This window comes from Quercus robur, chromosome 3 (genome assembly GCF_932294415.1).
Source record: "Quercus robur chromosome 3, dhQueRobu3.1, whole genome shotgun sequence".
NCBI lineage: Eukaryota > Viridiplantae > Streptophyta > Magnoliopsida > Fagales > Fagaceae > Quercus > Quercus robur.
In genome coordinates this window covers 68386116-68411469 of record NC_065536.1, presented here as the reverse complement: position 1 = coordinate 68411469, position 25354 = coordinate 68386116, and the positions used below count along the sequence as shown (strand labels likewise).

General features: G+C 38.3%; 1 protein-coding gene, 1 non-coding gene and 1 pseudogene across 2 annotated transcripts; 1 reads left to right on the top strand and 2 right to left on the bottom strand.

Moving 5' to 3' along the window:
• Positions 1 to 6224: 6224 nt before the first annotated feature.
• On the bottom strand, positions 6225 to 8836 carry LOC126719074 (cytochrome P450 CYP749A22-like; annotated as a pseudogene).
• Positions 8837 to 8977: 141 nt separating this feature from the next.
• LOC126720001 (uncharacterized protein At4g02000-like) lies at positions 8978 to 9493 on the top strand. Its single transcript, XM_050422487.1, has one exon. The coding sequence runs from the start codon at positions 8978 to 8980 to the stop codon at positions 9491 to 9493; it is 516 nt and encodes a 171-aa protein (XP_050278444.1).
• Positions 9494 to 23909: 14416 nt separating this feature from the next.
• Positions 23910 to 24018, bottom strand: LOC126720079 (small nucleolar RNA R71). Its single transcript, XR_007653245.1, has one exon. It is a non-coding gene; the product is annotated as a small nucleolar RNA R71 (small nucleolar RNA).
• Between the last annotated feature and the right edge of the window lie 1336 nt (positions 24019 to 25354).

Below are 25354 nucleotides of genomic sequence, written 5' to 3'. Positions count from 1 at the left end.
TGCGATCCATGAAGTTATGGAAATATGGATAAGCATTGCAGAAACAAAAGACAGAGAAGAATCCCAAAATATCTTGGGAAAAGTTGCTATCACCGCATTGAATGCACCCCAGCTAACTCCTTGGCTGCATTGATGAGGAAGTGACATCTGCATAGTATTATTGCAGCCTTACAACCACCCCAGAAGACTTCTAGAGGGGGTTGATGGGACAAGTATCAGTATAAACCATCAACTATCCACGTGTAGGGTAGAGATGAAGGAAGATATGTAGTATAAATAAGGGTAGAGACCCCAAAGATTGGGAAGAAAGGGGGAAGAGAAAGCACTGTAGCAATCTCAACAACTCCTGTAACCATTATCATCCAATATATATTGGAACAGAGCTCCTCGGATTGTGCCCAGGACAAACTCTCTTGTACAAACTTGGTTCGTTTCTGTTTGATTGTCTTGGAAACTCATTATAACTGTTATCCCATTCACTAAAGCCTAGGTCTTCTACCCACTCTCTACAAATTTATTGTAATGGGTTCACTGGGCCAGTATCCCATACATTTTGGGTCTAGGATGAAAATTGTGTCCCTAAAATTGGCGCCGTCTGTGAGGAGAGCTTGTGTGATAGTGAGCGCAACGGTTAGTTAAGGTATGATCAGGCCCCCATTAGCAAGAGTCCCTGGGGAAAGCCATTATGGTGGCCAGTTTACTATATGAGTAAGACACTACATGAGGCACACATAATTGTTGTCCTAACTCAGCTTTCGCTCAGGTCTATACTTTGAAGTGTAGATTATATGAGGAGGATTGCTAAATGGGGCACAGTTCTAGGAGCTTCTGACATCAAGTACATGCCTCGTACCTCTGTCAAGGGTCAGGTCCTCGCGAATCTGGTGGCCGAGTTCGTTGAACCTCCATTAGAGGAAGTGGCAGCAACACAGAGCGATTCAAGGGGGCTCCGCGGCGGGGCTAGTTCTGGAAGGTATATATTGATATCTTCTAATCTATTGAAGCGTTATACAGAGTCTTAGCTATGTCGGATCCCCTCGGATCTCCTGCTAAGCGTTATACAGAGCCTTAGCTATGTCGGGTCCCTCAGACCTTCTGCTAAGAAGAACCTTAGCTATGTCGGATCCCCTCAGATCTCCTGCTAAGCGTTATACAGAGCCTTAGCTACATCGGGTCCCTCAGACCTCCTGCTAAGAAGAACCTTAGCTATGTCAGTTCCCCTTGGATCTCCTACTAAGCGTTATACAGAGTCTTAACTATGTCGGGTCCTTCAGACCTCCTGCTAAGAAGAACCTTAGCTATGTCGGGTCCCTCAGACCTCCAGCTAAGAAGAACCTTCGCTATGTCGGATCTCCTCAGATCTCCTGCTAAGCGTTATACAGAGCCTTAGCTATGTTGGGTCCCTTAGACCTCCTGTTAAGAAGAACCTTAGCTATGTCGGATCCCCTCATATCTCCTGCTAAACGTTATACAGAGTCTTAGTTATGTCGAGTCCCTCAGACCTCCTGCTAAGAAGAACCTTACTTATGTCGGATCCCCTCAAATCTCCTGCTAAGCGTTATACAGAGCCTTAGCTATGTCAAGTCCCTCAGACCTCCTGCTAAGAAGAACCTTAGCTATGTCGGGTCCCTTAGACCTCCTGCTAAGAAGAACCTTAGCTATATCGGGTGCCTCAGACCTTCTTATGTTGAATCCCCTCGGATCTCCTGCTAAGCGTTATACAAAGTCTTAGCTATGTCGAGTCCCTTAGACCTCTTGCTAAAAAGAACCTTAGTTATGTCGTGTCTCTCAGACCTCCTGCTAAGAAGAACCTTAGCTATGTCTGATCCCCTCAGATCTCCTGCTAAGCGTTATACAGAGCCTTAGCTATGTCGGGTCCTTCAGACCTCCTGTTAAGAAGAACCTTAGCTATGTCGGATTCCCTCGGATCTCCTACTAAGTGTTATACAGAGTCTTAGCTATGTCGGGTCCCTCAAACTTCTTACTAAGAATAACCTTGGGTATGTTGGGTCTCTCGGATCTCCTGCTAATTGTTAAGCAGAACCTTAGCCATGCATGAGTCCTCGAACCACATGCTTTGGAAAAATTAACACACATGGCATCTTTCTATAAGTGTCAAGACAGACCCAAAATTATAACCAACTCCTCAGATTGGTAGCTCTGAAAGGAGCAATTTACAGTACAAATATGGGGTGCATGAAACGGCACTCCGCCGGGTGTAAATCAAAGGATCAAAGTAGAATTAACTCTTAAGAATTCAAAACCCCACCTTTTTCCTTGGATGAGAGGAAAAAACTGGAGTTTTGAGAGGCTATTGTGGGGTTATGGGCCTAGATCATACAATTGGGTTTTGGGCTTAAGGCGCAAGCCGAGGATAAGGTGCCGTCCAAGGATGGGTAAGTATAGCTAAGGAAACTCATGCTAGTGGGATAAGGAAGAAAATATTGAACATAATGGCCTAGGAGTTTGTGTCGAGGATGAATTTGTCCTCTGCTAACCAAGGCCGAGGTCCGTAAAGGATGCCTGCCATCTAGAGGTGTGATCCATAAAGTTCTGGAAATATAGATAAGCATTGCAGGAACAAAAGACAGAGAAGAATCCCAAAATATCTTGGGAAAAGCTGCTATCATCGCATTGAATGCACCCCAGCTAACTCCCTGGCCGTATTGATGAGGAAGTGACCTCTGCACAGTATTATTGCAGCCTTACAACCACCCCAGAAGACTTCTAGAGGGGGCCAATGGGACAAGTATCAGCATAAACCATCAACTATCCACGTGTAGGGTAGAGATGAAGGAAGATATGTAGTATAAACAAGGGTAGAGACCCTAGAGATCGAGAAGAGAGGGGGAAGAGAAAGCATTGTAGCAATCTCAACAACTCCTGTAACCATTATCATCCAATATATACTGGAACAGAGCTCCTCGGATTGTGCCGAGGACAAACTCTCTTGTACAAACTTGGTTTGTTTCTGTTTGATTGTCTTGGAAACTCATTATAACTGTTATCCCATTCACTAAAGCCTAGTTCTTTGATGTGCATGAAATATATACAATAAAGTACTCACATATCTACATATTTAGCCTTACTTTTATGTTATTTTGTGACTAATTATATAATATCTTTGTGTTGTGGGTAACAAGGGTTTTACATGCAAAGTGGGGCTAGGCCAATTGAATCAAGCCAACTTACATCCAGCCATGCATGAATTCAAGAAAAGACCAACCCAATTAAATTTAAGTCCAATTGGAGCAAGGAATCAAAGGAAATTTGCTCCAAATCCAAGTCCAATTCGGATTAGGATTCCAGACTACACATCAGTTAGTATTTTTGGCATAACTTTCGGCTCAAATGTCCAATCGAGATGATTCAAATTGGGCTGGAACGTTAACTTAAAGGGATACAACTTTGTAGTTTACCAAAAGTCCAAATTCTGACGTTAAATGGGCCAAAATAGTCGGTTAAGTGAAGCCTAAAAATCTGGGATTTTCTCCAAACGAGAATTCAACTTGTAATAGGATTCTTTGACCTATTTAAGGGCTCTTTAGAGCAAAACTCAGGCGAGAGGCTGAGGCTAGTGCTAGGGCTGAGGGCTGTACATAGAGAGTGCGGCTACTTCTCTGGTTTTCTTCTATGACAGTTAGTTTTATTTTATTTGTCTAATTTAATGTTTAGTATTTTATTTTTGTGTTTTCTTTCAATTACCATGAGTAGCTAAATTTATAATTAGGGTTGAGGATGAAACCTTGTTAAGGATTATTAGTAATATTTATGTGATTTGATTTTTCTCACAATAATTGTTCTTTAATGATTTAAATTGTTCTTGCTTCATATCAATTGACTAAGATGAGATTCTAGATATGAGTTCAATCATGTTTTTCTCATGATTTAGGATTTGTCTTAATTAATTGAATGCTTGGTTTATTAATTCTTGATTATAAAATCGGATATATCTTGTGATTTGTTTGACTACGAATACAATTTATGATTTGATTTTTATACTTAAGAAGCGAAGAAGAACATGCTTTTGATTTTTAAAATAAGGGTTTAAATGATGATATTTTCCATGATAACAAGATTGATTTCTAGATTATCATGTAGTGAGTTGGGAAAAATTAATAATCATAAATATATGCTGATATGATTTACAAGGCGGATTCCAAAACCTTAATTCCTTTCTCTTGATTATTTACAACTTTTTATTGCTTTATATCTTTTGCTTAGTTTAACTACTTGCTTAATTTTATTATTTGTTTAGTATATTTAATTACAAAAAAAAAAAAAAAAACCAGTTTTTATTAAACTAGATTAGGATTAATTTGGTTAAGGTTTAATTAATTTTCCTACGTTTATACAAGTCCCTGTGGGTTCGACCTCGTTCTTGTCCAACTATACTGCGGTACGGTTCGTACACTTGCGAGTATTTTAAAATTTCACAACAAGTTTTTCTAGTTCTTCTACCCACTCTTTACAAATTTATTGTAATGGGTTCACTAGGCCAGTATCTCATACATTTTGGGCCTGGGCTGAAAATCGTGTCCCTACAAAACTAATATAGTTTCTTGTAGTTGAATAAAAAAATCTAGAATTTAAACCTTGGCTCCACACCTACACCCCAAAATTAATTTGTGTTTGATAATAAAGAGCAATCATCTTGGAATAGACCATATAAGTTAAAATCCTATAATAAGGCCATTAATCAATTTCTTCATTATCACTAGGTACCATGATGGCTCTTGTTGGAGCATGGCTTGAATGACATGTTGGTTAAAGCAGAGCTAGTTCAATACAATCTGAGGTTTATGATAATAACTTTTATACGAAGTCTCTTTTATATATAATTATTAATTTTGCATCAAGGAAATTTACAAATTTTATTTTTGTATTTTGGTTTTGCTAGAATCTTATTTTTGATAGATATGATGTCAAATCAATTTTATCATTAGGCCAAAACACAATTCAATTTTTGGTATAAATGGGATTGATCCCAAATCACTGGTCACTAATATTCAAACTTTGCACAAGTTAGAGACATGTATGTACTCAAATAATTGAGGTGAACATCTTCAAAATTGTGAAAAGAAAGCTACATGACTAGTCTTCATATTTTACGAGGGTGAACATCATCCTATAATTGTGATTTGTTGTCACTTCCCATACAAATCAAAATACTTGGGCTTTAATTGCTGATAGAGGAATTCCCTAGTTCACACATATCATATCAAATCTACATGAGTAATTAATACTCTAGAAAGTACAATAATAGCATACTTCTTCCTCACATATAATAATAAGTTCTATTATGTAAATTAATGGTGAAATTAAGTATTAATGTGAGAGGTGAGATCCCACTAATATGTTTTCCATTTTACAAGTCAAGCACCTTGTATCTTATTTGACACCTCCATTTTTTTTTTCTTTCAACAGAGGCATCCACAGTTTAAATCTCCCTTCTCCCAACTACTACTACTACTACTAATAATAATAATAAAAAATTCCTTATCTAAATTCATGGTGAAATTCACTATTCATGTATAGGAAAGAGAGATCTCACTGAAGTGTTTTTCCGTTCTATTGGCCAAGAGCCATGTAACGTAACTAATATCTTATGTTGTTATCAGCGGAGATATTTGGGGTTCAAATTTCTCCTCTCCACTTTTTTTTTTATCTTAAAAAAAAAAAAAATCCCTTTTCTTCTAATTTGAGACCTTACTTCCCAGCAAGCCCCCCCACCCCCCCCCCCCCCCCCCCCTCCCCTCCCTTTTTTTTTTGGTGGCTAAATCCCAGCAAACCTTCTTTATTAAACATACTTTACAAAGAAACTATATGGATTTGTGTGTGTTTGTGTATGCGCGAATTCGGAATGAAGCAACTTTTACACACCTGTTGGCATATATCAGCCAGCATAGTCTATATGAGGTTGTTAAGCTAAGTATTCAACCAATCAGTACCGCTAATGTCTTCATTCTGCGTAATATTAGATGGTCGCTAACCACGTAATCAAGATCAAGAAAGGGTCATAGTAAATTAAAATTAAACACAAGCATATAAGACAACGGTCATGACTTTAATTAAGACACGCGACCAACAGTCCAGATCGTATTAGATCTTGAGATACTTGAAAAGTCTCCAAATGCCATTACGTTACACTAACTAATGATCAACATTATCTTCATATTGGTCACCCCTGTCTTCAATGTCTCTACTGATTCAATGTTCATTCGCTTTTAATGTAGCACATTGATTTTCACTTACTCTCCAAGCTACCAAATCCCAATTAAGCTCAGAAACAACTGAAATAAAAAAGGCTACAGTATACATCCCAAGGCATTGATGTCTGGATATTCTGTGTACATTTTACTGCCAGTTCTCATCTTTACAATGAGTGTAGCATCACTTGAACTCCATGTTGTGGGCGAATGGTAAGAAGCTGAAATGGTGAGTGGACATAGGCCGCGGAAAGGGTGAAGGCATAGCGTTGTAGAATCATGGAAAGAGCAATCTTTGCTTCAGTTGTCGCAAAGTTCAACCCCACACAAGTTTGAGGCCCTATTCCAAAGGGAAAAAAAGCAGCTATGTTGTTGTTAGTAGCCTTGGCAATACCTTCTGAGAATCTCTCTGGTTTGAAAAGATGCACGTCTTCTCCCCATATTTTGGGGTCATGGTGAGGTGCAAGAGTTGTGATGTAGAATAATAAATTAGCCGGAAGAGTGAGCTTCCCCAGTCTAACTTCCCTTTCAACTTTTCTTGTAAGTGTAATTACAGGTGGATATAACCTTAGAGACTCATTGATGATCATACTCGTCTGCATGGGAAGCAATGTCAGAAAAATCAAGAATTTAAGAATTGCAATTGAGTTAAATGGTCTGTAATTTACACAAGTGATTGAGTCTGAGACATTCTTACAGTCTTGAGTTTCGTGATGCCATCTGGGTTTGGATTTTGTTGGCCAAATAAATTGAGCACCTCCTTTCTTGCCTCTTGCGAATCTGTGTGGATTGCTAGAAGAAATATAGTCCACCCAAGTAAGGTACTAGTGGTTTCCTGACCAGCAATGTAAAATGTTTTGCAGTCCAACAAATCTTCTATTGAAATTTTTTGGCTAGCATTGGGGTCATGATGAGCCTCTACAAGTAGTTGAAGAAAATCACTCCCAATACCCTCTCCAGTCATTACCTTCTCTTCTCTCTTCTTTATTATCTCTAATATAGCGTTGTGTATTCCTTTTACAAGCTCCTCCGATTCAATTTCATCATTAGTTTTATAAATTTTACTGTAAAAATGGACAAATGATATTAGGACATAGACCAATAGTACAATAACAACAATAAGCATTAGTTTCAAAATTTCAAGGTTAGTTATGATCGTCAACATACTAGTTACAGTCGGTCATATTTTAGAATGCTACTAGGACATGAGGATGCTAAGAATATTAAATGGAGAGTAGTCCATTGTTCCCCAATTGTTGGTTTAACTAAAAGGACTTTACCTGATGCCAGGAAACCTGAGTTTATAAGTATTTCTAGATGATATCAAGGCCAATTTCATCAACATCTGAAAAATGTTCTTCCCTTCTAAGTAACTGCTCCCAAAAGCTGTCCTTGAAATAACTTCTGAAGTCAATAGCCTAAATTCTTCAGATACCTCAATCTCTTTACCTTCATGATGTTCCATCTTTCTAGCATCACCTCAACGCTACTGACCATTGATGGAATCATATTCTGCAAAAGTGAATTCCTTCTAACAATATAAACTAATTTCCAAGAATTGTTTTCCTTGATACACATAATTTGCTGGGGCAGGAATTTGAATCATTGATATCTCCGTTAGAAATATTAAAAAGTACTAATTGAACTTTAATTACACAAGGCTCTTGACAATTTCCAAGATTGTATATCTATGCTTTTTTGGATAGAATTTTATTAATAATTTAATATGCTAATTTGTTATTGGGTTTGATTCATCTAAAATAGAATAGTGATACTAAAAATATTACAAATTTTACTATTAGCTTTACAAATAGATATGCCAATTTTAAGCGCATCACACAAAAAGTAATAAGAAATTTATTTGTTACACATATATTGTTGACGTGACATGAATTATATTAATAGACTCTATGGTTTGTAAAATTTTTATGATAAAATTGATAGTATATTCTAAATGGTAAGACTAAGAGTAAGAGATTACTTTGAGGCTCTCTGCATGAAAGGCATAATTAGCAAGTTTCCGCATCTTTGCCCATTTTTCACCTTCAGAAGTCACAAGCCCATCTCCTGAGAGTTTCTTCGCATAGTTTCCGATCTCAGGCTTTGAATAAGCGTTGTCTCTATTGTTCATCATCTCTTTGATTAGCTCTGGTTCAGTAACGACCAGTTGAGCTTTAGGGCCAAACCATTGAAGATAATTATTACCTGTACCAAAGAATATAAGGCAATAAAATTAAAAATGGCTAAATTTACTAAAATTGACTGAATCACTTTGAAAGATTTATTTACCATATTTGTCAACCCACGAGTGAACATGAGGCAGAATTGTGGAAAATATGTCATGTGATAAATTCATTGGCCTGCTCATGGCTTCTTTTCTCATGTTGAAAATTTCTTTGGTGCTTCCATGGAAGAATCTGTAGGAAGGACCTTTGATTCCCTGTGAACTCAATTGATTCTTCATGTGAATTGGAGTCCACCATAGTTTGTGAAGGCCCCGGATAAGAGTCAAGAGAAAGTACAGACACAGGGAGCTTGTAAGACTGATTACAAGGATTTCAACAGCACCCATTTTCTCTTTCTGAAGGAAACTTTTGGGAAGTATAGAATTAGATGGTTATCCTCAATGTTTCTACTTTTAATTAGTGAAGATGGTAGCTTTTCTTCTCACCAAGGGTGAGCTTCTTCCTCTCCGTCCCTGTTCAGCGTTACTGCAGGGAGGCCGAGTAGCTGGTTCTGCTCACTTTCCTCACTACACATCATCATAGATGGATTCAGACTTCATAGAACGAATCCAACGCATCACTCTCACACTGGAGGAGGAGCAACCTATTATGGTTCGAGCGGTACACAGGGAGAAGATTCTTGAGGAATATTTCCTCAGCCTCATTGGAAAGTTCCTAACTACACGCCCTTTGAACCTGAAGGCCGCGAAGAACCTCCTACGCTCAGTGTGGAAACTTGGTAGTGATCTAAAGATAGTTGATGTGGGGGACGGACTGCTTCAGTTTAAGTTCTCTTTGGAAAGTCAACTGCGATGGGTTTGGGATAATGGCCCGTGGAGTTTTGACAACAATATCCTGGCTTTACAGAGATGGGAGAAAGGCCTGACAACTAGGATGGTAAGTTTCACGAGCTTGCTGATGTGGGTTCAGGTGTGGGGCTTATCGTTTGACCTTATCAACGAAGAGGCGGGGTTGGACATCGGACGTGGGATTGGATTTGTGGTCAAGGTGGACTGTAGAGCACTTGCCTCAGACCAAGCTCACTTCCTGCGCATCTGAGTAGAAGTCCCACTTGACAAACCGATACGGAGAGGCGGTTAGATCATTAGTCCGGAAGGAGACCGGGTAAAGGTGGTGTACAAATATGAGAGACTTGTGGGCTTGTGCTTCCAGTGTGGTAGAGTAGGCCACGGAGCAACCTGATGCCCCCACCCGGTTGACGACACCACAGATAGCAGACCATACGGTGACTGGCTACAGGCAGGTTCCAAACACCGGTCCAACAACTCACCGGGGAGGACGGATAGCCCGCTGTGTCGAACCCTAACACTGCCACCCCAAGCACAGTGTTCGGGAACCCCACCCTCCATAGGTGTCAACGTGGACCCCACTACCAAAATTTGTGGAGCGGACAAGACAGGACCTACTATGGTCAGCTCACAGCCGCAAATCACGTTAAAGATCTCAACGGGCACTGACACCTTGAAGGCCGACACCATTGTGTTGGAACACACACCAACACAGCCCTGCCAACCACATGACAACCGCATCAGCATGAAAAGGAGCTTCCTTTTCTGGCGGGGAACCTGATAAGCGTGCCTATCTAGTATGGGCTGGACAGTGGTGTCTTAAAAGAGGGTCACGTGACTGGACTTTCTCCACAAGACACCTCACGTAGTTTTGCATGGGATATGGGACCTGGTGATATTAACACAAATATAGCAACTACGTGGAAAAGTCCTACACTGACCCAAAGTACAAGTACAATCAAAGAACTTTTAGGCACACAGGATCGGGTAGGAACTAAAAGAGCAAGTCGGGACCACCAAGAAAATGAGTGTGAAACAAACATGGAGAAAACTAAAAGGTGTAGGGTGTTGGCCGAAACTACTAAACCACCTCTCCCAACGGCAGCGGCTACATCCCAGCTCCGCTGGTCACCATGATTATCATAAGTTGGAACTACCAGAGGCTTGGGAACTGCCTGGCAGTTCAAGTACTTGCCTACTTGGTAAGAAAAAAAGGACCAACAATTTTTTTTTTAATGGAAACTAAGTTATCAGTAAGTGAGATGCAACCCATAAAAGCAGAGCTAGACTTTCCCCCGATGCTGGTGGTTCCTAGTTTAAGGCGAAGTGGTGGGCTGGCGCTGCTTTGGAAGAATGATGTGGTGGTGGATACTCAAACATACTCCCCCAACCACATTGACGTTCATGTTTCTTCCCCCATGCAAGCATTATGGGGGATGACTGGTGTGTATGGCCACCCTAAAGAGAGGATGAAGATCGAGATATGGATATTGCTTAAGCACCTACGGGCAAGGGCTTCACTCCCATGGGTGTGCCTAGGCGATTTCAATAAAATACTTTGCTTCGAGGAGAAAAACGGCCGAATCCCTAAGCCGCTCCAACCCATGTAGGATTTTAATAATTAATTAACATATTAAGGATAAGTATAATATATATGACTTTGTTACTAATTGGGGACTTTCTCTTTACAAGTAATATGTTATTGTCAAATTATGTCTAAACCATTGTATAGTTTTCAGATATGTTGACTAGTGTATGGGAGAGAGTCAATGGAAAGAACTCCTTCCATCTAGTTGTGTTTGGCCTCCACCAAGTAAAATTGAAAACTTTTTTTTGTAATATTAAAAAAATTGACATTGTCGTGATTTATGGTTCCTTTGTGTGCCTGTTGGTTATTGCTGTGAGATTGCATAGTCAAGCTTGTTAAGGATTTCTAATACAATTTGTTTAAAGGTAAATGTGTAATCATATGCAGAATGCTGACAAGCTTGCTCAACTTATTATGGCACGGTTTCTTGAATATTGTTGTTGTGTGGAGTTCAAGGACTGAAAAGTTCTAGGCTGGGGATTAACAAGCCTAATCCAAGATCCAGAAGGGTAAGTGAGCCCCAAGGACACCTACCTGAGGAAAGCAAGAGACTCAGGACAATCAATATCCTGTGAAGACCCAAGGAGAGTAGAAAAGATAACAACAAGGGCAGGGATGGTGGGAGCAAGTTTCCTAAAGGACATACCTCCCACCTCCGTATTTAATGCCTTACAATAACCTTATAAGCTACATTAATTTGGAAATAAACTCTGAACAGTAACTTCACAGCTAGCAGTCATTTCTACCACCTTCAGCAAAATCTTGACAGGATAAGTATCTTGTGAAGTTTCCTGAGACATACATGTGGAGGGCTGAGATGCATGGAAAAGGGATATAAAAGGAAGGGACCCCCCCCCCCCCCCCCAGAAAAAAGGGATAAACATTTTAAGAACCATTAGAATAGGAAATAGAATTGTGAACAGCCTTGTGTAAAACTTGAACTGAATTTATAAACAAGGAGTTGATCCTCAGACTTTCCTGATGAGGACTTTATCCTCAATTGTTGATTAAATCACCTCTATCTATTAATCTGGGCTCTCAACCTTAAGCTTGGGCTTAGTGTGGTATTGCACTTGGACTTGTTTCTCACTCTCTCAACAAATTCTATTGTTTGAGCTTGATTTGAAGGACAAGGTACCAATGATCTAAGTGGGCTTAGACCTGTATTTTTTGAGGACTTACAGTTGGTGTCGTCTGTGGGAAACATCTGTGTATGTTTTTAGACTCCTTAAAACATAATTGGATTAACCTAGTTAATTAGCCAAGTGATTACTTAGTCCAAATTTTAAATCTAGGTTAACAAAATCATATAATCATATCAATGTAAAGTGCGGAATATAAAGAACACAAAAACATGATGACCCAGGAAACCACACCTTTAAACACCTGGGGAGGATTTAACCTAGCTATCCTCAAGGTAAACCTGAATCCACTATGAAAGAATCAAAGTTTTACAATAGTGACTTAGACCACTAACGTCCTATTGCTACCCATCAGTAGAAAACTTATTGACACGACCACGTGCAAGCTCCGAGACCATGGACTCCTTCTTTCTTGGATTCTCTAGCAAGTACAAGCACACCTGCTTGTGTATCTTTAAGCTTTTATTACAGCAACTGAATGATCATCAAGTTCTCAATGAAATCTCCTTCTTGATAATCTTAAGCATGTGTAAAAGCAACCACCTCTCAGATCTCATAAGAGATTCACACACACAGAAAACAGAGCAACCTAAAAAACGTGGCTAGGGTTTCCCTTTTATACTTAGGGCAAAACATAAAACCCTACACGTCATATGAGCTTAGGGCTGAGTTGGAAAATTCTACAGAAAAACATTTTCCCCGACTTTCGATCAGTCGAGTCTAATTCTCGATCGATTAAGCCAGACCGAATTGCACAATGAATTCTGCAGCAGCTCGATTCATACTTACATAAAACACATACTTTGAGCAAGTCTAAAACAAGAATAAAAACCTGTTTTGATCATGGTTTGCCAACAATACAATTTGAAGTTCTAATACATTAGTTCCTAAGTACTTAGAACCTAACAAACTCCCCTTTTGGCAATCCGTGACAAAACACAAACACAATGCTTAAAGTTACAAGTAAAAGCCCTTTACATAAATAATCCCCATTACAAAATAATCCAACCTAACTACTATCCATCAGTTGCAAGTGTAGATAGTAGCACGACTGAATCAACCTGTATATTTCTTGAAATACTTAACAAACGCATAAACGCATGTTTGGAAATACAAGTAAAACAAAAATAAATTCTTGACTTCACAAAACACAAAGCAAAGACATATATCATGAATAACTCATAAATATAAATCTTTGAGCAGTGAAACAAGAAACATAGATAACAATGTATCTCCCCCTAAAATGAATATCCCAAAAACAATACTTCAAGAGCCAAAAAGGATACATACACAGTGAAGCACCTAAATACAATCTAAACTCCATAAGCTCCAACAACAAAAACTCTCCCCTTAACAACAAAAAATCCTCTACAAGTGTCCAAATGTACTCCCCCTTTTTGTGACGGAATGCCAAGGGAAAATCAGACTCCATCATCAAAAGGAGGTGGTGAAGGCGAACGTTGAAGATGCGCCAAAACCGCTCGCAAAGCATGGAGCTCATTAAGTATGTCCACCAAAATCTAACCATGAGCTGCCTGAACGGTCATAATAGTCTCCAAAGTACGACGAATGTCAAATTCATCCGAAGTAGATGGTGGAGGAACAGAAATAGCAGCAGCACCAACAGGATCAGCAGACGCCTCACTAGAAGTAGTACTTGTACAAGAAGGAGGGGGTGCGGTATCGAAAGGCTCAACTCGAGGGCATTTAGAGCTCTCTCTCATCTGAGCAGCCTTCTGCCTAAGAAAAGTGGCACCTATGGGAGCAATAATGTGTACGGGCTCAGAAGCGGGGAAGTCATCTAAACCTAAAATCAACAAAATCCTATGAATGAAAACAGGATGAAAAAGAGCATGAGCAGTAGAGGAACTCCTATGAACTTCGTTCAAAGAATGAAGAAGCAGATGAGAAAAACTAATTGGAGCATCCATAACAAGAGCATACAAAAATGCACATCGCTCCAAAGGAATGGTGTGCAGATGAGAGATAGGCCACAAAGAATGACACGCTATCTTAAAGAAAAGATAGGTAGTCTCAGTGAGCTCAGTAGAAGTGATCCGAGGATCAGAATCCCACCGGATAGAAGTACCAGTGATGTAAGACATGATGTTGTCTAAGGGAGGAGATTCATCATAAGGGTAAACAGGATGCTGGACCACAATTATCCTAAGAGCATTAGCCACTACACATGGAGTAATGGTGAACTTTACACCTCATATCTAACTCTTTACCAAAGTGTTGGAACCATAGACGTGGATAGATAGGTTCAAGTAGAACTCTCTAATCAGGGTAGCAGGAGGAGGATAATCAATATCCAAAAGTGGCAACCAACCTTGATGCTCAAAGTCAGCCTAAATTTTTCTCTTAAGGTTTAATGTTTCATACAACTCATGGCATTTCTCACTCCAAAACAAAGTGCCCACAGAGGAAGGAGTAGAAGAAGAGGAGGATGTCCTATGGGCTCTAGTCTTCCTAGGCATGGTGCTAGGGAAGGACAAAGAAACAAGAGAAATAACCAAAAAAAAAAAAAAAAAAACAACAACAACAACAAAAAGAAACCAAGGGCAGACTGCAAGTTAGCCCAAAAAAATATAGAAACAACAATCTATATGATGCATGAACAGATAAATGCCATGATGCATGCTCTAATGCAATGATAACAAGTTCAATTTAAGTTTAGAATCACAAAATTGGCTTAAGCATAGAGTTTATAACAAAAACCCAAAATTTTGAAAAACCACTTGTTCAATTTGTACTAAATTGACCAATTGATCATCACACAAGGTAGGAAATAGATTATAATGATCAAATTAATCAATTCAACAAGCCAATTTCATCAATTAAACTCAATTTGAACAAAATCCCCAAATCGGGAGTTTCAAGCCCTAGAATTTTCAATTTTTCACAATACATCAAATTGATCAAATTAAACACCAAAGATCATGTTTATAACATCCCCCAACAAAAGCCCATTAATCAATTGTGAAAGAAAAGACTTAATTCATCAAAAACCCCAAAAATTCATAGGTTCGAAATTTCCCAAATAATGCATGATTTAATGCATGAAAAGTGAAAATAAATGCAAAAAGAAGGGTATAAAGGTCTTACTGGCCTTGGGAGACAAAAACCTTGCAAAGAGAATGGAGGAAAATGACAAAAAATTGGATTGGAGCCTTGACTGAGTCGTATGGAGAGAGAAAAGTTGAAAATTTTTTGAAAAAGTGAGTTTGAATAGTGAAAATTAGTTTTTAAAAAAAATTCTCTACACGATTTTCGATTGGTTGAAAATGCTTCGATTGATCCAACACCAATCGAGTACCGATCGAAACAGACAGAGACTCACAAACATTTTTAAACGCAATTTCGATTAGTCGAAAAAAAATTTCGATCGGTCGAAATTCTGGAAAAAATAGTTTTTTGAAAAACAAAGCATTATTATGTAGAAACTCCTCAAAGCATTGAATTTTATGAAAAAAAATGCATGAGTATGAGATGGAATGCTTTTCAAAAACACAAGTTTTGAACCTAGTTTTCCCAAAATTAAGATTTTCAATCCATTCTCTTGAAATCTCAACCATCAAATATGTTTTGCATAAAACTTAAGGAATTTTCAAACATAGTTGGTCAAACCAAAGACACACTCAATAACATGTACAAAGTTTAGCAAAGAGTAACTTGTGTAGTGTGTGCAACTAGCAATAGCTTGAGATACATGTGAGGTGATATGTGAATAGAAATCATACACAAAGTCTACAAAATTCATCACATAGAATTTGAAAGAAACTATCACCTAAAGAGTTACATCTTATAACTCCCACATCTCGTAGATCATAAGCTTGCAATCATGTAAGTTTCTTGATTTTGTCCCATATTGTACACACAAATTTTAATTTAGCAAAAACTTATTAAAATAGTTGGGATAATATACACACCAATTTTATTTGATTGATTCTACTTTAAGTCCAATAATGTACACACCAATTATAAGCAATTTAACCAAGGCTACACCTTATTTTCTTTTTGTGCATGTGCTACACTTTCTCAAGCACAAAATCTTACGACATGCACTAAGGTGTTCATGATTGGCTAGTGAACAGTGATGAGATGGTTTATGCCTTTCTCCAAAGGTTCAAGTCCAATAGTCAAAGATATGTGACTTCAAGATCAAGACAAAGTGATCAAAAACAATAAACATCTTTCCCACACAACATGTGTTACAAAGCTTCAACTAGTAAAGTGCAATAAATAAGCTTATCCAAGCTAAACAAGGAACAAAGACAAGTTATGTGAAAATAAATTGACCAACCTTGTTTTCAATGCCAAGAAAATAAATGCAAAACACAATTTGCTTCATTTTTATTATTGTTACTATATAAAAAGAAAACAAAAACATCCTAGAATGAAATGCATGAATGTTATGCAATGCAAATCCTAGAAACAAAGAAAACAGAAACCAAAGAATAATGGTCACAAAAAGTATAGTAATGAAGCACAAGGACCATGTCAGAAAGACTCATTTAGATTGAGCCTTTTGCATCCAAAATTTTTTAGATGCACCTCGAGCATTGAAGTTCTTATTCACATGAGAATGACTACCAACTCCAGGATTGGAATAAAGGTTTAGAGCCTCTACCAATTCACCAATAAGTGCCATAGGATCTTGTGCTTGAGGCATAGGTACTTTTGGTTTGTTTGCTCGCTTAGCAGCTTGCAGCTTGTAACAGTTTGGATGAATGTGCCCAAACTTTCTACAAAAATGACAAACCCATGCAAGCTTATCGTGTGTTTTGTCCTTAGGAGGGTTAGGAGCCTTAGGTTTAGACTCATGAAGATCAACCCAATCTTCCTAGGAGGTGTAACTTCTACAGATTTAGCCTCACTCACAGAGGGTTTGACAACCTCACTCACATGGGGTTCGAAAGAAGAAGACGGAACAAAGTTTGTGGAATGGGATGCAGGCATAGAGATGCTTTCCACAAAACCTAAGCCAGTTTTGTCAGAGAGAGAGTTTTTGAACACTCAGAATGTGATCAAGTTTGGAGCTTGCAGACCTATCAGTTTGTTCTCTAGCAACAGATAATTCAAGTTCCAAATTCTTAACTTTATCAAGCAAAAGCATGTTCTTAGTCTTCACATTATTCAATAATTCATTAACATCAAACAGTTTCACAAGCAGATTTTTCTTTTCAAGTTCAAGAGATGCAATTTTCTTTAAGCCTAATTTAACACTCATGACATCCTTTGTAGCAACTTTACAAAGTTTATTGTAGGCTTCTTGAAGATTTGCATCCTCAGGAGTTCCCATCAGAAGGGTTCTCCTCAATAGCAACATTTTCATCAACTACTGCAGTAGCAGTGAAAGCAATGAAGTTTTCATCCTCATCACTACCAGACTCATTATTAGAAACTTCATCATTACTAAGGGTTACAGCCATAGCCTTACCCTTAGACCTCAAGTATGTAGGATATTCAGATTTCATATGACTATACTCTTGACATCCAAAACATTGAGGACCCATAGAATTATTAGAAGATTGACCTACTTTTTCTCCAGGTTTTTCAGTGTTGTTAACCTTAGTGGGATCATTCTTCCTAAAATTTCTATGCTCAGCAGTGTTCTTACCTCTTCCTCTTCTGTTGTTGTTTCTAAGGAAATTCCTAAAGTTCTTGGCAAGGTAAGCAATCTTTGTAGCAGAGAGCTCATCATCAAATCCACCAACATCAACATCATCAACTGACTTAAGAGCCATTGATTTGGATTTGCTAGTTTTGGGTAGGTCCAACTTATAAGACTGAAGAGATCCTACAAGTTCATTAACAGGGATGGAGTCCACATCCTTGCTCTCAGTGATGGCAGTCACTTTGTGTCTAAAATCTTCAGTTAAAGATCTAAGAATCTTCCTAACAATTTTAGGTTGATCATAGATTTCACATAAGTTTCGCATAAAATTCATCAAAGGATTCATCATCAGACATCCTAATGCTCTCAAATCTAGATGTTAATTGCTGCAACTTATTAATTTTGACAGCCTTTGTGCCTTCATGCGTAGTCTGGAGGATATTCCAAGTAGTATGAGCAACCTCAACATTAGAGATTCTCTTAAATTCCTCCATAGAAACTGCATTAAAGATTGCATTCATAGATTTGCTATTGAAGGCTACTGCTTCTTTCTGAGAAGTTTGCCACTCACTAACCAGAGTAGTGGGCTTCTCCCATCCGTGTTCAACAGAGATTCAGACTCTTTCATCAATTGATTTCAAGAATGCTTTCATACTTACTTTCCAATAAGCATAATTATTTCCATCAAAGAGAGGAGGAATAACTAGAGAGTGTCTGTGTTCCATAACAACAGGGGTCAAGGATCTACAACAAGAGAGCTACCTGCTCTAATACCACTTGTATGTTTTTAGACCCCTTAAAACACAATTGGATTAACCTAGTTAATTAGCCAAGTGATTACTTAGTCTAAATTTCAAATCTAGGTTAACACAATCATATAATCATATCAATGTAAAGTGCAGAATACAAAGAACACAAAGATATGATGACTTAGGAAATCACACCGGTAAAAACCTGGGGAGGATTTAACCTAGCTATCCTCAAGGTAAACCTGAATCCACTATGAAAGAATCGAAGTTTTACAATAGCGACTTAGACCACTAACATCCTATTGCTACCCACCAGTAGAAAACTTACTGATACGACCACGTGCAAGCTCTGAGACCACAAACTTCTTCTTTCTTGGATTCTCTAACAAGAACAAGCACACATGCTTGTGTATCTTTAAGCTTTTATTGCAGCAACTGAATGATCATCAAGTTTTCAATGAAATTTCCTTCTTGATAATCCTAAGCATGTGTAAAGGAAACCACCTCTCAGATCTCACAAGAGATTCACACACACAGCAAATAGAGCAACCTCAAAAACGTGGCTAGGGTTTCCTTTTTATACCTAGGGCAAAACATAAAACCCTACACGTCATATGGACTTAGGGCTGAGTTGGAAAATTCTGCAGAAAACACATACTTTGAGTAAGTCTAAAATAAGACTAAAAACCTGTTTTGATCATGGTTTTCCAACAATACAAATTAGAGTTCTCATACATTAGTTCTTAAGTACTGAGAACCTAATAATTTGCAATTCACTTTTCCCAAGTTACGGCTAACTCCAAACAGAGTAGAGAGGAATTTGTTGGCTCGCAGCTTGTGGACCACTTTGTCAGTCTAGAACGAAGGAGAGATCGAGAGCATGATTAAACTTCAAGCATTAGGGTGGAAATGCAACACATAGGGCATACTAGTAGGAGCCACTCAAGGACTAGGAGTCATATTACCCAAGAACAAGAGACACGAAATCTTAGGTTAGAGATTGATTATCTATGCAAAAAATTGTGTTGTAGGGCGCACAATAGGGGAAATTGGAGACCCCTATCAAGTTCAGGATCTGAAGATAGTAGTTATAGGCCAAGGTTCAAGACTCCCCCTAGTGAATCTTTCTCTACATCTTCATGCTTAGATAGGGTGGAGAGACATAGTAAAAGACACGAAGATAGCTCATTCCCTAAGAGCATGGGAAATGATGCAATGAGCAAAGTTCTACGCCAAATTGCTAAGTCACCCTTCACGCAAAGAATTGATAGGGCTAAGCTCCCTCATCGTTTCACCTAGCTTACATTTATTATTTACAATGGGAGGACTGATCTCATGGAGCATGTGAGTCATTTTAATCAAAGGATGGCCATTCATTCAAGGAATGAGGCCCTCATGTGTAAGGTCTTTCCTTCTATCCTCAGGCTTGTTGCCATGAGATGGTTTGATGGGCTAGAAGAGGGTTCTTTAGGTTCTTATGAAGAGTTGACAAGGGCCTTTGGAGCTAGGTTTGTGACATGCAGTAGGGTCCCCAAGCCTTTAGACTCTTTATTGCCCATGGTGATGAGAGAGGGGGAGACACTCAAAACCTAATCTAACAGATACTAGGAAACATTTAACAAAATTGATGGGGATTTTGAGGATGTGGCCATCAAGACCTTTAAGTTTGGGCTCCCAACAAAACATGACTCTAGAAAATCCTTGACTATGAAACCCACCTAAATATGCATCAGCTCATGGATCGCATTGATGAGCATAAGCGAGTCAAGGAGGATCAAACCCAAGGAAAGGGAAAAACCAAAGTCTTCCCCCCCCTAAAAGAAGAGATACTCGGCCAGAGAGGTACAATCATAGCTAATCCAGGAGAGAGTTTGCTAATCAATCCTCAAGGGCTAATGTATAAGTAGTAAATTCAGTTTTTAAGGAGTTGGTATATTAGATCCTCGAGAAGATCAAGAATGAGCCTTATTTCAAATGGCCCAATAAGATGGGAGGTGATCCATCCAAGCGTAATCAAAGTCTTTACAGCTAGTGTCATCAAGATAGAGGACACACAACTGAGGATTGTAGAACTTTGCGTGATCATCTAGACCAGTTGGTGAAAGCTGAGAAGTTGAAGTAGTTCATGCACCAGCATATAGAGCAAGTAAATTAGATCGGAGCAGGGTATTAAAGGAAAGTTGCTCCTCGGCTCAGAACAATCAATGTGATTTTTCCCACTCCTAGTCATGGTGTGGGTTCACTTTCAGGCATCATGTTAGTGGCATCGAAGCTAGAGCTCGAGGAGCAAATCCTAGAATCTAAGAAGGTTAGGCTTATAGCATTATTGACTTTGGGCTTCTTTGAGGAAGATAAGGTTGGGACTCTCTAACCCCATGACGATGCCCTAGTTGTGACCCTACGGATTGGGGGATATGATGTGAAAAGAGTCTTGATAGATTAAAGAAGTGGAGCTGAGATAATGTACCCAGACTTGTATAAGGAATTGAACCTCAAGCCCGGGGATCTGAACATGTATGACTCCTCTTTTGGTTAAATTTGATGGGAGAACTGTGATTCCCTGAGGAATGATTAAGCTACTCGTGCAGGCAATGAATGAAGTTGTGCAAGTAAACGTTATTGTGGTTGAAGCTTATTCCCCTTATACAACTATTTTGGCAAGGCCTTGGTTACATGTCATGGGAACGATGTTGTCTACCCTGCACCTAAAAGTCAAATACCCTACCGAGGGCTGAGTTAGGGAACTTTTTGGAAGTTAGATAATGGCTAGATAATGCCTAGTGGCTGCTATCAGACAACAATCATTGGATAAGTCTTCTTTTGCATCAAAAGAAGCCCCGTAGAAATTAACAGACCTCGAGGGAGACCTCGGGACTAAGCAGCAGGGTTTGCTCTATGAGGAGTTAGACAAAATGATGATTGGATCAGATGGAGACATGTATTTTCAAGAGGGGGCTCAACTACCCCCTATTGAAAAAGAGGAGTTTATAGGCTTTTTGAATGATAACGTGGATGTTTTTGCCTAGAGTGCTTATGAGGCACTAGGAATCAACCTGGACTTTATATGCTATCATTTGAATGTGAATCCTGGAGCTGTACGAAAATGACAATCACCTAGTGCTTTTCAAAGGAGCACGCTGAGGTAGTCAAGGATGAGGTTATCAAACTCAAGCAAGAAGGGGAAATCAATGAAGCTTTTTACCCTGGATGACTAGCTAATACTGTGGTGGTTTAAAAAGAAGAATGGGAAGGGGTGAATGTGTGTTGATTTCATGGATCTAAATAAAGCATGTCCAACGGATCATTTCCCCGTACCTCGGATTGATCAACTAGTGGATTCGACTGTTAGGCATCCTTAAATGAGTTTTCTAAATACCTTTCAGAGGTATCACCAAAACCTTTAGCTCTCCCCGACCAAGAGAATATAGCTTTTCAAACCCCTACTGGGAATTACCATTACCGTGACATGCCTTTGGCTTAAAAAATACTGGATCCACGTATCAAAGGATGGTGACCTGGATGTTTGAGTTTCAGATTGGGAAGAGTATGGAGGCATATATTGTGACTAATTATATTATGACCTGGATGTGCATGAAATATATACAATAAAGTACTCACATATCTACATATTTAGCCTTACTTTTATGTTATTTTGTGACTAATTATATAATATCTTTGTGTTGTAGGTAATAAGGGCTTTACATGCAAAGTGGGGCTAAGCCAATTGAATCAAGCCAACTTACATTCAGCCAGGCATGAATCCAAGAAAACACCAAATCCAAGTCCAATTCGGATTAGGATTCCAGACTGCATATCAGTTAGTATTTTTGGCATAACTTTCGGCTCAGATGTCCAATGGAGATGATTCAAGTTGGGCTGGAACGATAACTTAAAGGGATACAACTTTGTAGTTTACCAAAAGTCCAAATTCTGACGTTAAATGGGCCAAAATAGTCGGTTAAGTGAAGCCTAAAAATCTGGGATTTTCTCCAAACGAGAATTCAACTTGTAATAGGATTCCTTGACCTATTTAAGGGCTCTTTAGGGCAAAATTCATGGAGGCGGAAGGCTAGTGCTAGGACTGAGGGCTGAATGTATAGAGAGTGCGGCTACTTCTTTGGTTTTCTTCCATGACAGTTAGTTTTATTTTATTTGTCTAGTTTAATGTTTAGTATTTTATTTTTGTGTTTTCTTTCAATTACCATGAGTAGCTAAATTTATAATTAGGGTTGAGGATGAAACCTTGTTAACGATTATCAATAATATTTATGTGATTTGATTTTTCCCACAATAGTTGTTCTTTAATGATTTAAATTGTTCTTACTTCATATCAATTGACTAAGATGGAATTCTAGATATGAGTTCAATCATGTTTTTCTCATGATTTAGGATTTATCTTAATTAATTGAATGCTTGGTTTATTAATTCTTGATTATAAAATTGGATATCGTTTGTGATTTTTCTGTCAATGGATACAATTTATGATTTGATTTTTAGAATTGGATATATCTTGTGATTTGTTTGGCTACGGATACAATTGATGATTTGATTTTATACTTAAGAAGCGAAGAAGAACATGCTTTTGATTTTTAAAATAAGGATTTTAATGATGATATTTTCCATGATAGCAAGATTGACTTCTAGATTATCATGCAGTGGTCGGGAGAAATTAATGATCATAAATATATACTGATATGACTTACAAGGCGGATTCCAAAACCTTAATTCCTTTCTCTTGATTGTTTACATCTTTTTATTGCTTTATATCTTTACTTAGTTTAATTATTTGCTTAATTTTATTATTTGTTTAGTATATTTAATTGCAACCAACCAATTTTTATTTAAACTAGATTAGGATTAATTTGGTTAAGGTTTAATTAATTTTCCTACATTCATACAAGTCCCTGTGGGTTCGACCTCGTTCTTGTCCAACTATACTTCGGTACGGTTCGTACACTTGCGAGTATTTTAAAATTTCACAACAAGTTTTTGGCGCCGTTGCCGGGGACTTGGTTAGGAAAATAAATTAGGTCTTAATTGAATTTTTCCTTCTACTAGTTGTAGTTATTTTTTTTAAATAGAAAAAAAAAAAAACAAAAAAAAAATTTTATTTCTTTGTGCTTGGTGTATGAGAACTTGGATACGTGATAAAGAAAATCGTCTTGTTAGTTTTGATTATTCATCCACAATGGGAGAAACTGGAGATGATTCAAAAACTCTTAGGGAGTTGTTCTCACCCATAACCACCAACCCTCCATCTTGCATAGTATTGCCTGCAACCACTGCTGCACATTTTGAGTTGAAGCCACAGATAATCCACCTTCTTCCTACTTTTCATGGATTGGATAGAGAAGATCCTTATATGCATGTGAAGGATTTTCTTGAGATTTGTGCTACTTGTAAGTTTCAAAATTTCACTGATGACTCTGTTCGCTTGCGTTTATTCCCTTTTTCCTTGAAGGATAAGGCAAAAGCATGGCTTAATTCTTTGTCACCTGGATCTATCACTTCATGGGAACTGTTGGTCACAAAATTCCTCTCTAAATTTTTCCCAATGGCCAAGACCAATGCTTTGAGGAGAGAAATTGCAGATTTTTATCAGGATGAACAAGAGAAATTTTATGAGAGTTGGGAGAGATTTAAGGACTTGATCTTAAAGTGTCCCCATCATGGTTTTGAAACATGGAGACTAGTACAATATTTTTATAATGGTTTGACTCAGACAAATCGTAACATGATTGAGTCCATGAATGGTGGTGGATTTTTGAGTCTTGTAGATGATGAGGCATACAAATTTCTTGAGAATTTTTCTGAAAGTTCACAACAATGGGATTTTTCCAATCGTAAAGAGAGATGTGCTCCTGCAATTAAGAAAGGAGGATTGTATGAAGTCAGTGAAGATTTAGACATAAAAGCTAGGTTGGACAATCTCACTCGTAAGGTTGAAGCTTTAGCTTTAGGTAGAGGGATGAATTCTGTCAATCAAGTTCAAAGTGAAACATGCTCTATTTGTGCTAGTCCTATGCATACAACACAAATGTGTCCTTCTGCAGTTGGGTACCCTGATTTTTATGCTGAGCAAGCAAATGCACTGAATAATTATGGAAAACCATTTGCTAGTCCATTTTCAGAGACATACAATCCAAATTGGAGGAACCATCCTAATTTCTCATGGAGGCAAAGTCAGCCTCCCACAAATGTAGGTGGACAACAAGTGCATCAACAAAGTCAATTTCGTCCACCTACTCAAGCATATCCTCCCATTCCTCAATCAACACCTCAGTTTGTAGCACCACCAAGACAACAACCATCTTTGGAGGAGTCTCTCAAAACTTTCATGCAGTCAACTAGCCAAGCCATTCAAGAGATGAAAAGTTCCACCCATTTGAATACTCAAGCTATTTCAAAGTTGGAAAATCAAGTTGGCCAGTTAGCAACCCAAGTTGGAGAAAGGGAAAAAGGAAAGTTTCCTAGTCAACCTGTACCTAACCCAAAAGGACAGTATGCCATCAATGGTTCTTCTAGTTCTACTCATGGACAAGAACATGTTCAGTCTATTACTACCCTTAGGTCTGGTAAGCAAGTTGATAATCAAGTGAAAATTCCAGAAGTGGAGGATGATGAAAATATTGTGTTAAAGGAAAAAGGAACTCATAGTTCACATGATGATCATAGAGAAAAGAAGGACAACCCACCTGCCACTCCAATTCAGGATCTTAATTCCCCCCTTGATAGGAGGTTTGTTCCTAAAGCTCCATTCCCTCAAAGTTTAATCAGTCCTCAGAAAAGTGCACAATTTGGAGATATTTTAGAGGTTTTTAAGCAAGTGCAAATTAATATTCCATTTCTTGATGCAATTCAGCAAGTTCCTACTTATGCCAAATTTCTAAAAGATCTTGTGACAATGAAGAGAAAGACAAATGTCCCTAAAAAGGCATTTTTGACCGAGCAAGTCAGTTCAATCATTCAGAATAAATATCCAGTGAAATGTAAGGACCCTAGATCTCCTACA

Bases quoted from the DNA above. Each gene is read 5' to 3' on its own strand.
- LOC126720001 (XM_050422487.1), top strand. From the start codon at position 8,978: ATGGATTCAGACTTCATAGAACGAATCCAACGCATCACTCTCACACTG.